Here is a 12183-nt window from a genome sequence, read left to right as displayed (position 1 = left end):
GTTTTTGCCCTGCCACCTTTTCCTTTCCTTTCCTTTCCAAAAGAATTCTATTCTATTTATCTTTTAGATCTCAAAGGAAGATGATCAATGGATTTCTCTTTAGTACTGAAAGGATTTCTGAACAGCATTACAAGTGACTTTTTTTCCTTTCTCAATAGGACAAGAACAGCTGCTGCTGCATATCATTTTGTTTTATGCTTTTTTCATCTCTGTGTCAGGTGGATTGCTATAATGCCTTAATAGAGTCCTGCTAATTTTCTACTCTTTGCCCTTCGTCATGTAGCCTGTGGTGGTAAATTCTTTCTCTGGGATTGCATCTCTATTCTTCTGGAGTTTCAGAGTAGAAAGAGAATCTATTATTAGCACTGTGTGCTTTTCACAATCACAATGCCAGTAATCCTGCATCCAGAGGTAATAAACAAGTAAGTAAAGGACTTTGGAGTTTACTGCTCCAATTGCCAAAATCTCAGGAAAAAAAATATTATAGGCTATGAGAAGAAAAAATGCACAATGGTCCTAGATTTGCTATGTAACTCCTTCAATGTAATCAGTATAGTCAAATTCAGAAATGAGCTCTGATTTTTGTCAACAAATTTAACATGTGAAGTGGTCTGTATGTGTGGAGAAGTGCCTGTTATATGGGAGAATTGGCCTTGCCATACCCCAATTCTATACTTAATTGACTTCCACTGCTTATATTGATAGCAATTTAGTCATGAGTTCAATGTTGTGGGTTCGGTATTCCTTGCCTCTTGTGGATAGTAGTTAGAAGCATGGGTTTTGATCAAAACTAAAGTTCAAGGGGCTGGCCCCGTGGCTGAGTGGTTAAGTTCATGCGCTCCACTGCAGGCGGCCCAGTGTTTCGTTGGTTTGAATCCTGGGCACGGACATGGCACTGCTCATCAAGCCACGCTGAGGCAGTGTCCCACATGCCACAACTAGAAGGACCCACAATAAAGAATATACAACTATGTACCGGGGGGCTTTGGGGAGAAAAAGGAAAAAAATAAAATCTTTAAAAACAAACAAACAAAAACTAAAGTTCAAGTCCTGGCTTAACCATTTACTGCCTCTGATTTTGAGCTATTTGAGCTGTAGTTTTCTCATCTGCATAGAATGGGGATAATATTTGCACTGACAACATATGTTTGTATTGAGGATTAATAAGTGAGTGAAACATCATTATCACTTAATATTAGCTACCAAATATTATTATTGCTCTTAATATAATTTCTTGAACTCATCCTGGAAACTATGACTTCAGATAAAATGAATGTTTATAAGCTTTGGAAGTATATGTTTTATGCAATGGAATATTATTCAGCATTGAAAATGAAGGAAATCTTGTCATATGCAAGAACATGGATGAACCTGGAGTACGTTATACTAAATGAAATCAGCCAGTCACAGAAGGACAAATACTGTATAATTCTACTTACATGAAGTGTCTAAAATAGTCAAACACATAGAAGCAGAGAATACAATTGTGCTTGCTAGGGGCTGGGAGGAAGGGAAAATGGGGAATTGCTGTACAATGGGTATAAAGTTTCAGTTATACAAGATGGGGAAGTTCTAGACATCTGCTGTACAACATAGTGCCTAAGGTTAACAATACCGTATTGTACACTTCAAAATTCGTTGAGTGTAGATCTCATGTTAAGTGTTCTTTACCACAATAAAAACATATGTGTTTTTAAGAGAAAATTATGATACATAAATGCTGCATTTTCCAGTTTCATCTGGTTTCAAGGGGAAACTCTGAACCATGAGTAATCCAAAAATAGTTACTTACATAATTCACAGTTCTTTCCTTCAAATCCAGGTTGACACCAACATTCATAGGAATTAATGTCATCCTTGCACACACCACCATGTAAACATGGATTGGACTCACACTGATCTCCATCTTTGAGATAGGTTAAGAAGTAGAATTAGAAGATAAACTGCTTAGAATGCCTAGTCTTCCCTGCACAGACACATGGGGAGGGGAGCCTGAATTTAGGGTCAGAGCAGAACTGCTGACCTGGAAACCAGCTGCTTATGGGATGCCCCTGTCTTCCTGAGTTTCTAAAAGCAACCCAAATAAAGGTTCTTAGGCAACACTGTCCTCGGAAATTTGCCTGAGGAAGGCATGCACATAGTTTAACCCAAGGGAAGAGGAAGTGGGAGAAGGCCGTCTGAGTATAGAAATGTACTCTATCAGCATAGGGGGAGAGGAATTTTCAACCCTTCCTTATAGAATGATGGCAGAGTTAATTCTAAATTGAATCACATCACTTCAAAAATTACTATCTGCATGCTGTACAAGGTCTGCTCTGTCACAGGTCTTGCAGAGCAAGCTGAGCTAGATAGCATGGTACTTCCACTCAAGGAACTGGCAGCCTAGGAGCAAATGCATCTACTTCCCTGTATTATCATTTAGCTTTTAAGTATAATATGCAGCAATGGTTCAAAACAATGGAAAAGGTGCCAAAGCATCTGTTTCTGCTTAAAGATATTCTACTGTCTATGAGTTAGGTCCCCAATGGTCTAAGTAAAGTGAGAAACAACTTTCTATACAAAGAACTAAAAAAGAAAAGGCTCTGAAAATGTGCTTTATTTATGTATAGATTGGCTGTGTTTCCTTTCCAGCTTTCCTGAAGTTTCTACATTTATAGAGTTCTTGAAAGCCTTTGAAGACACTGGTGGTAAGAAAACAGTAGGAAGGAATAAGCAAGAGGGGAAGGGTTAGGATGAGAAGGAAATCTGTAAGTCTGGTTTCTTAGCGCTGTGCCTCAATCCATACTTCTAAGGAGCCTTCAGGAGAAAGGGATGAATAGAACCAGAAAGGAGACCAGTACGGACTTTGAGCCAAGAGAAATAGCCCTGAAGAAAAAATGTGAGCTAGATCAGCAGGACTTAATATATGAGAAACAAAACAGTGAGAGATAAAGCTGACATAAAAATAAAAGAATGAGAGAAAGGGAGCAATTAAAGAGAAATTTCTAATTACCAGTCATACTTTAGAGCAAAACTCCCTGACATCTAGTGTGTGGATCACTGCCCGCTCCAGGGAGAGCAATAGCAAGTCTGTCATGCTCTCTGTCAGTAGCATGTATCCAGGTCCCGTTGACAAAGGGCTAATCTCCCTTTCTCAGAAATAGTCCCTCTCTGGAAAATCTGCTTGCTGTAAAAATTAGACCTTGTCCCCTCTGCCCCTTGATCCAATGTGCTTTTGCAGACATACTTCAATTTGTTCCAATTCTATGAAACCAAAATATGTTATCTCTGGTTTATTGTTATTGATGTTCAGAACTGGTCGAAAAAATGAGCTACATTTGCACTTTATATTATAGACCAAGGATCTGAATTATTTAGGATGTTTCACTGAAAGGGTCTGGGCTTGCAGCCAGCTACACAGCAACTCATTTGCTGAGACATATCTTTAAAACGAATGTCATTTTATCCTGCATTTCGTCCTCCTTTGGGGGCTTGTCTGTGTGTACTTTGGGCTGAGGCAAAGCCACAGACAGTAGGGGTCAAAGACAACACGGGATAAGACCTTGCCAAGTGAGAGATTCCTGTTTAGGCTACCAGGCTGCTGTTTAATGAATAACTGCCTTTAGATTTGAAGGCCTGCAGGGGTAAGAGTGAAAGCAAGGGGATGGGCATTAGAGAACTTGGCTTCTCTTCTGGGTGACGTTCGGCAAGTCTCATAATCTCCCTAAGCCTCAGTTTTCTCCTCTGTAAAATGAGGTTAATAATGCTTTACTTGCAGGCTTGATGTGAGGATTAAACGTGACAGGCACTCTGGAAACTGTAAAGTGCTTGACAGATGCTAGTGAATGTGGTTGGACGATATTTCTTCTTCAACTGGGCTGTTTATGTGGTGAGTTGATAGTTGAGAATAGGGCAGGAGTGAGGGGCCTGCGTCCCTGCTGTATGTGAAAGTCCATACAGTGAGAAATAGCACAGGCTATGTTGGGTGGTTAGGAATCTTGGCTGCAAGTGAAAAGAGGCATGGAGTTGCTTCCTTTTTCTTTTTTGTTCTTATTTTTCTTTTATTTCTTGGTAGACAAAGCAGTAGTGGCAGAGCCATGCCTTTGATGTTTCCCGGGTATCTTTACCAGAGATACAGCACACAATGCAGCCTGGGTCACTAGAAGGCAGGGGCCCAACTGCAAAATATGGTGCTTAAGACATTCTGACCAAGCCCTGCTGAGGTCAAGTTGGGGGGTGGCCCATGAAGGGATCATGGGAGTTTAAATACTGCCAATAATATTTTTTTGGGGGGAAAAGTAGAAATTGATTTGCTTTAAAAAGTAGGTCACAAGATTCAAAGTTTTAAAAATAGTAGAAATAGAGAATAGTTGTTTGGACTAACTAGGGGAATACCTCGTGAAAGAATTGGCCTGGTAGCGGTCATGACTAAGAACAAGGAAAGGTGGATAAAGCAGATGTACCGGAGCAGACCTATTCTCCGCTCATGATTTAAAGACAAAAGTGGGGACGTTATGAGTTACGACGGCATGAGCAAGTCCAATAATGTCTCCAGAATAGAAACTGGAAAATAGAGCTGGATCTCAAAGGATGGAACTTGGTTAATTTGTTTAACTGGGTTAATTTGTTTCTGTCCATGCAGATGGTCTTAGGTAAGTCAACCTGTGAAACTTACACTCCTTCAAAATCCTTCTGCTGGATTTTAAATTAGTTTTAAAACTTAGTTGTCATTAAAGGTTTGGCTTTTCCTCCTTTTGGTCAATTCATTCAACAAATATTTACTCAGTGCTTCTGTACCAGATATTGTTTGAGGTACTAGGAATTCATCAGTAAACAAAACAGTTGACTAGCCCTGCCAATGTAAAGCTTGCATTCTAGTGAGGAGGGAAGAATAAATAATAAATTGTGTAAGTAAGAACATTATATGATCCCTCAGATGGTGAAAAGTGCTATAAAAAATAGAGCAGGTTATGATGTCTAGAGTGATGGGGTTATGGGAATGCAGGTTGAAATCTTAATAGATGATCAAGGTAGGCTTCATTGAGGTGGTGACATTTGGGCAAAGACTTCAAGGGGGTGAGGGAACAAGCCTGGGGGAACCTGGCAGAAGAGGGTTCCCCTTTAAAGGAACTGCCAGATCAAAGACTCTCAAGTGGGAACATTCCTAGAGTGTGCAAGGAGCAGCAGGGAGGCCAGAATGCCTGGGTCCTCATACGTGAGGAGGAGAGCCGTAGGAGGGGAGGCCAGAGGGGCGATGGGAGGGGAGAAGGAGACAATTAAGGGGGGACTTTTAGGCCATTGTAAGGAGCAGGACTTTTAAGCAATAAACATTTAAGTCAGTCAGCATTCTGTGATTCTCTACTGGGGATTGCAAACTCTCATTCAGTCCCCAGATGCAGTCATCTTGGTTTCTTCCTTCCAGTTTCCTGGGGTGGAACGATGTTCCTTTTGAAGCCCTCGGGAGGAGTAAGCTTATCTGCTGGCTGATATCTCCCATGCTGGCATAAACCTGTAGTGTATCACCATTCAATCTTGGGTAAAAGACTTGGACTTATTTTTCTGAGCCCTTTTGACGGAGTTTAATATATTATCTATTTACACAGAAAAAATATATAATTCTCAAATGTTTCATATCCCAGCTGGAGGATAAAATGAATTGCTTACCTACATATTGCTTCCAAAATTCAGTCTATAAAGAAAAAGAGGACAAGTTAATGATAGTATTTAAAATGCTTTGGGTTTGATTCCTTCTTTTATAACATTTATAACACACGTATATGTGTAGATATTTTAAAATTCCAAAGAGAAGTTTCTTTTTTTTTTTTAGATTTTCTATTTTTTGCTCTGCATCTGAAGGATGTTATGTGGAAATACTCACAGTTTTTTCAGTGTTTTCAAAGACTTCTCGTGCTTCTTCAAAACTACACTTTTCTTCCATACATTCTCTCTCAAGGTTCCCCCGAACAAACTCTTCTAATTTACCTGAGTTATATCTCTTTGGCCGATTCAGAATTTTGGTGGCATTTTCACGATCAAGAAAAACTGAAATTTAAAAGAACTATTCTTTAGCTTTAGAAAAAAGACAACATCATGAAAATTAAATACATCTCTTAAGAAAGGCTTTGTTTTTAATCCAAGTAATCCCAAAGCCAATTTATCTTTGGGGCATAGAGTCAAAATCTATGATGTTCTCGTGGTACTGTATACACACGGAGATTTAGGAAGTAAAATTCAATTTGCCTTTTAGTCAGGAGAGCTCCAGTAATGCAAGGTCAGATTTTCAATCGTATTTGAATTTACTTTGGATGAAAAAGTTCTGAAATGAGCAGTTAACTTCACACTTTGTCATCATTGGAAAATAGCTAATTGCAGATCCTTGCAAGGTGATCCATCACCCTAGCTGGGCTGTGTTTTCAGGATGCAGTTGTCTAAATGACTTTGCAACAGATTTCTCTTGGAAGAACAGAAGCCTCACTGTGGTCCAGCTGCAAATGCAACCCCAGTGTCCCTCACTAGGAGTTAAAGAAGAACTACTGCATTAATTTATTTATCTTCAGACTGACAACACCTTCAGTTAGCATGTGTTATAGGGATTCCAGTGATGTAAGTCTTACTCCAGGATTCAGGATGTGGTTTATTTTAGCTATGACTGCCTACCCTATAGGGATACTCCTGAGCTTTGGAGGATTGAGGTCTCTAACCCGATTCTCTTCCTCCCTCCCTCTCCACTCTCGACTCTCAATCTCTGTTTCTTTCTCTCCATCTCTCTCTCTCGAATATATATAATGTATAAAACATATAATAACATATATACCGTACACTGTCTCAACGTGCTTATAAGCTGAGCTTTCCAGGGCATTTTGGGACTGCTTTCTCATTAACTCCAAAAAAAAGGAAAAGAAACAAACTAAACTATATTCCCTTATTTGCACTGCATCTGTTCACTTTCTGGAGCCTTGCAGTCCCTTAACAACCTCGCTTTTCTCTTGCTCTGCAAGTCCCTATGGGCTTCACTTTTTTCCTGAATTTAGCTTAGCCTTTTTCTCTTCAACTCTTCACTTGCCAATTTTCTCAATTCCCTTCACCCCTTCTTCAGTGCTTCAATACCCTGCAATCCCGACCACTAGATCAGGGCAGCCATCTGCCACCTTTCCTCTCTTTCCAGGCAGCTGAGCACTGTGGGAGAAAATCACCAAGCTGCAGATGGATGCCATCACATATTGATACCTCCCAGCCTCCACCAGGCCCTTCTCTCTGCTCGGCAATTCATGCGCTTGGCCCTGGGCACTCCTACCATAGCATCTATGTCTGCATCCACTTACAATGTGACCAAGTGGGAAAACAGGGGTTTGGAGTCAGATGGGACACACTTGGACTTGAGTCACATATGTCCCACCTATTGGCTGTGAGACCTCAGACAAGTCACCTAATCTCTGAAGCTTAACTTTGTCAAATGTAAAATGGGTATAACAGTAGGATAAGAAGAATATGTACCTCACAGTGTGGTTGACAGGATCACTAAGATAGTGTACGTAGGCTGGTGTATAATGGTTCTCTCTCTTCCTCCCCACTCTCGTGCTGGCCTGCCTTCCTGATTTTCTCAGTTCCCTTTAGCTCTCTAATGTACTTTTCTGTAGCTCTTTCCCTTCATTCCCATGCATATAATGAAATGACTATTGTCAGGATCCGCAATGACCTCCTAAAGGATACTCTTGAGTTTATGTGATTCCTGACTGCTCTGAGACATTTCTAATTGTCGACCTCTCCCTTCTCGGGGCACTCTTTCCATGAAAGCACTCTATTCTGGTTCTCCTCTTTGCTCTAACTCTTGTTATGCACCCACCACTTGCATCAGTTAAGTCCCCTTCTCCTGCCTGCCCCTTAAATGTTCAGAGTTCTCCCAGGCTCCAGCCTTCTCCTTTTCTCTTTTCCCTCCATACATCCTTGCCAGGGCCAAGACTAGGGTAAAGTAAACAAGGCATTTAGGGCACAAGATTTAAGGAGGCACTCTGTCTCCGTAGGTGCAAGTGTATTTATGCCCTGCGTGCCTTGCTCGCCTCGCCCTAGTCCAGCCCGGGCTCTTTCAACACAATTTTCTGAGTACTGACTGCTGCCAGGCACTGTGCTAGGTCCACAGTTTCCATGCTTACTCCCTGGAGCTTCACACACCCATAGATGTAACTACTGTTTATACAACGAGCTCCAAATAGCCATCTCTAGTCAGAGGTATCTTCTGAATTTCAGATCATCTTTCCAGCTCCCTAACTGTACATCATAATGCGGCTGAGAACTGATGTTTATTTCATGCGTCTGATGTGCTGGACACTGTGCTCAGTGGTTTTCATCCATTATTTCCTTCCATATTCGCAGCAGTCCCATGAGATAGGTACTGTCGTTTTACATTTGTAAATGAGAAAAATGGAGGTTCAGAGAGGTTAAGTAATTTGCCCCAGGTAACATACTAAAGTGTCAGAACCAGGATTTAGACTTTGGCAGTGAGACTGCACAGTTTATGCTCTTAGGTACTATGCTGTGTCCTGTAATCACATCCGATACCCAACACGTACTCTTTATACTTTCTCTAAACCTGTTCCCTTCCATACCCAGGTGGTTATTAAGTCATATCATTTCTCCTTCTTTAATGTCACTTGAATTCCTTTCCCTCTTCTCTGTCTGTACAGTTAATGTCCATGGTCAAGCCCTCATGCCTTCCCTAGATGATTGCAGTAGCCTCAAGACTGTCTTCCACTAGTCTTGCCACCCCTTTCTCAAACAATTCATTAGAATGTTGCCAGACTGAGCATCCTACATCAGCTGTCAGTGGTATTCATGTTTCCACTTCTGATGACTCCACACTGCATTCTATTGTCCAAACACCTTAGTTTAGGGCCTTTGTTCTTTGATGGCCTGACTCTGCCTAGCTATCCTGCCTCACTTGTTATATTCAATATTCAAAACATACTGAATTCCTGAAAGACCTCATGTTCTTTGTGGATTTGGATCTTTGCATATGAGTGATCCTCTCTGCATAGAATGCCCTAGATAAGACATTTAAGGAGAGGGAACCTACTCATCTTTTAAGACCTAACTCAAAATATTCTCTCTCTGTCAAGTGTTTCCCCAGTTAATGTATTCCTTTCTCTGTGCTCCTTTAGCACCTGTACACATTTTATCATATTATATTGAAATCTCTCACCTGAACTCATGGTGCTTTAGGTCAAACAGGGAGTGTTGTTTGTCCTCATGCCCCTAGTACCTGGCACTATAGTAGTCAGTTTTTTTTTTTAATATTTTTTTTTTTATTAATGTTATGATAGATTACAACCTTGTGAGATTTCAGTTGTACATTTTTGTTAGTCATGTTGTGGGTACACCACTTCCCCCTTTGTGCCCTCCCCCCACCCCCCCTTTTCCCTGGTAACCACCGATCAGATCTCCTTATCAATATACTAACTTCCACCTACGAGTGGAGTCATATAGAGTTCGTCTTTCTCTGACTGGCTTATTTCGCTTAACATAATACCCTCGAGGTCCATCCACGTTGTCGTGAATGGGCCAATTTTGTCTTTTTTTATGGCTGAGTAGTATTCCATTGTGTATATATACCACATCTTCTTTATCCAATCATCAGTTTCTGGGCATGTAGGTTGGTTCCACCTACATTGGAATCTTGGCTATTGTAAATAATGCTGCGATGAACATAGGGGTGCAACGGACTCTTGAGATTTCTGATTTCAGGTTCTTAGGATAGATACCCAGTAATGGGATGGCTGGGTCATAGGGTATTTCTATTTTTAACTTTTTGAGAAATCTCCATACTGTTTTCCATAGTGGCTGTACCAGTTTGCATTCCCACCAACAGTGTATGAGGCTTCCTTTTTCTCCACAACCTCTCCAACATTTGTTGCTCTTGGTTTTGGATGTTTTTGCCAATCTAACAGGTGTAAGGTGATTATAGTAGTCAGTTTTGTAAGATGTATGGACTGAAGCTGGCTTTCACTCATTCATTTCATTCTTTCATTCTGAATGAAAGACAGCTTCGGTCCATACACTACAAAACTGACTTGGTTTCCCAGAACAGTTTTGATTTCAAAATTACAGATTGATGCAATAATAACTAAGGGCAGCAGCCATGAAAATCCAACATCTCAGTAAATCATTCATAGAAACTGCTTTTAGAAGCCAATGACAGTTTAACAGCAGAAGAGAGAGCTGCATCAATACTGTCCATCCTTAGGGAAATTCCCCTGGCTCTCTCCTCAAGGGCCCATTATCTCTGACTACAGTGATTCCAGAATCACACTGCCTTTCTCCTCAGTATTGTCTGCGGGTCATATATTTAACCTCTCTTCAGGTTTATCTCTTCTAGTCATTATTTCCCCAGCTCTGAAATCCTTGTCCCTCTTTTTTTTTCTCTGTATGTATCCTTTTCCCGAGATCTGAGGTCTCCAGGGGGGCAGCAGCCCTCTTAAAACCTCCATCATCTCGCCACTTATCTTGGAGGAAGGGCTTGGATCCTTTGTCCTCTTAGACCTCACACTGATGAGATATGTGTCAAGACTTAGCTTTATGTCCTACTTTGTGAGTTTTCCAGCTAAATTTCTTTATTCCCTGACTCTACCCACTTTGCTAGTTTGATTTAACCTTTGCATTCTCGTATTATTTCTGCATTTCAGTCTGACATCATGTCTGGAGTGGGAACCACAGGGCCAGTCTGCTTTCTGGGGATACTTAGGGTTGGCACCCCTGATCCTGTTACTGTCAGCTACTAGATTTGATTATAGTAGGTTGACAAGTAAGTGTGATAAACGCTTCCTGTGAGAACATGCTGTTTGTCTAAATGGGGTAATTTCTTCCCTGTGTGCCTGCCTTTTGGGAATTCATAAAGTCACTGAAGTTGTGAAAAAACAAAGTGATATACATTGCATTAACTAAGTTCCTACTCTTTACATCAATTCTTGGACTTTTTTTGCTCCTAAGAGCTCAAGTGAGTATTGAATTTCCCTATATATTAACTCCAAGATGTGTAGAGTCAGAGAGAAAAGAATTTCCTCCTAATCCATGGAAAACTTTGGTGATAAATAACAACTTACTAATGAAAAGTTTGTCTGTGCTTTAACTAAAACTTTAAGTTGAAGGTATATAATTTTATAGATTTTTTAAAATTACAGACGTCTCATCATATAGTTCTAAAAATTTGGAAACACATCCTATATCTTAAAATCAAACATTTTGCATAAATAAAACCATTGCTTGTGACTTTAATCTTTCCCGTTTTGATTTCAAAGTGGTGAGTAAAAAACCCCAAAGTGACAGTTAAGTTTTTCTCCATATTCTGCAGTTTCCTTGTTAAAACATTTTCCCACTTTTAATTTTTTTTAACTAAGGAAATTACTGTTTTCTAAGAGGAATTATGTTGTCAAATCATAAGGCCAACAGTGTCCATTAAAAAAAAGTACCATGAACATTGTGAATCTATTGTTTTAAAAATGAAGAAGACGACACAGCTACCAAAGAACCAGTACATACCAACCCACATGCTGACTACTAGAATCTCAGACATTGCTGTCAAATCTCATAATCATTATTTAGTGAAGAAAACAACACCAGACATTTCTATATCTAAAAGACAACATACTTAATGCATCTTTAAAAAGGAAACAAACCTGTACATTCAGCGCTGAGTAGATATCCTAAAAGGCAGATGGTGACGAGGCCCAGTGATTCTGCCATGATCATGTTCAGGCACCGCATAACCTTTGCTAGTAAATTGTGCAAGTAGCAAGGTTGACCAATTGTTCCAAAGTACAAGCTGAGCGTTATTTACTTCTGGGAAACGGTGTCCATCTCCCTCAGTGGGTCTTTGGGCTATTTCCAGTGGCCTCTTGGGTTAAGTGAAGAGCATAGGCAGTGGCCATCATTAAACTTCACCTCTGATTCAATGGGCTTCTGCCACTGTGGCTGATTTGAGGCTGAAGCAGAAAGTGACACATCATCAGAATAGGGGGAGGTATCATGGCTATAGTTGCTGTGGCAGCAACATTCATCAGTGGGATCCATCTTATTCTTGTCAGGGAGCACTAATGTCATATAGTTAAAGGTAAAGAGATGGAAAGAGCAAAGTCATTTGGTCACCCTCTTCAGAACACCCCCAGTGCTTATATACTTCGAGTCACCTGGTGGACGCTTTGTGTTCCTCCTCAT

General features: G+C 40.4%; 1 protein-coding gene across 1 annotated transcript in view; it reads right to left on the bottom strand.

Moving 5' to 3' along the window:
• The window catches only part of F9 (coagulation factor IX), a 29875-nt gene extending 17907 nt beyond the window's left edge, over nucleotides 1–11968 (bottom strand). Inside the window, exons 1-4 of the mRNA XM_001489237.3 lie at nucleotides 11646–11968; nucleotides 5858–6021; nucleotides 5644–5668; nucleotides 1793–1906 (exon numbers count right to left, since the gene is read on the bottom strand). Coding sequence (XP_001489287.1) covers nucleotides 1793–1906; nucleotides 5644–5668; nucleotides 5858–6021; nucleotides 11646–11733 — 391 coding nt within the window. The 5' untranslated portion in view covers nucleotides 11734–11968. The remainder of the gene's footprint in view (nucleotides 1–1792; nucleotides 1907–5643; nucleotides 5669–5857; nucleotides 6022–11645) is intronic.
• Nucleotides 11969–12183: the final 215 nt, after the last annotated feature.

The sequence above is a fragment of the Equus caballus genome, chromosome X, assembly GCF_041296265.1.
Source record: "Equus caballus isolate H_3958 breed thoroughbred chromosome X, TB-T2T, whole genome shotgun sequence".
NCBI lineage: Eukaryota > Metazoa > Chordata > Mammalia > Perissodactyla > Equidae > Equus > Equus caballus.
This window is presented reverse-complemented; position numbering and strand designations above follow the sequence as displayed.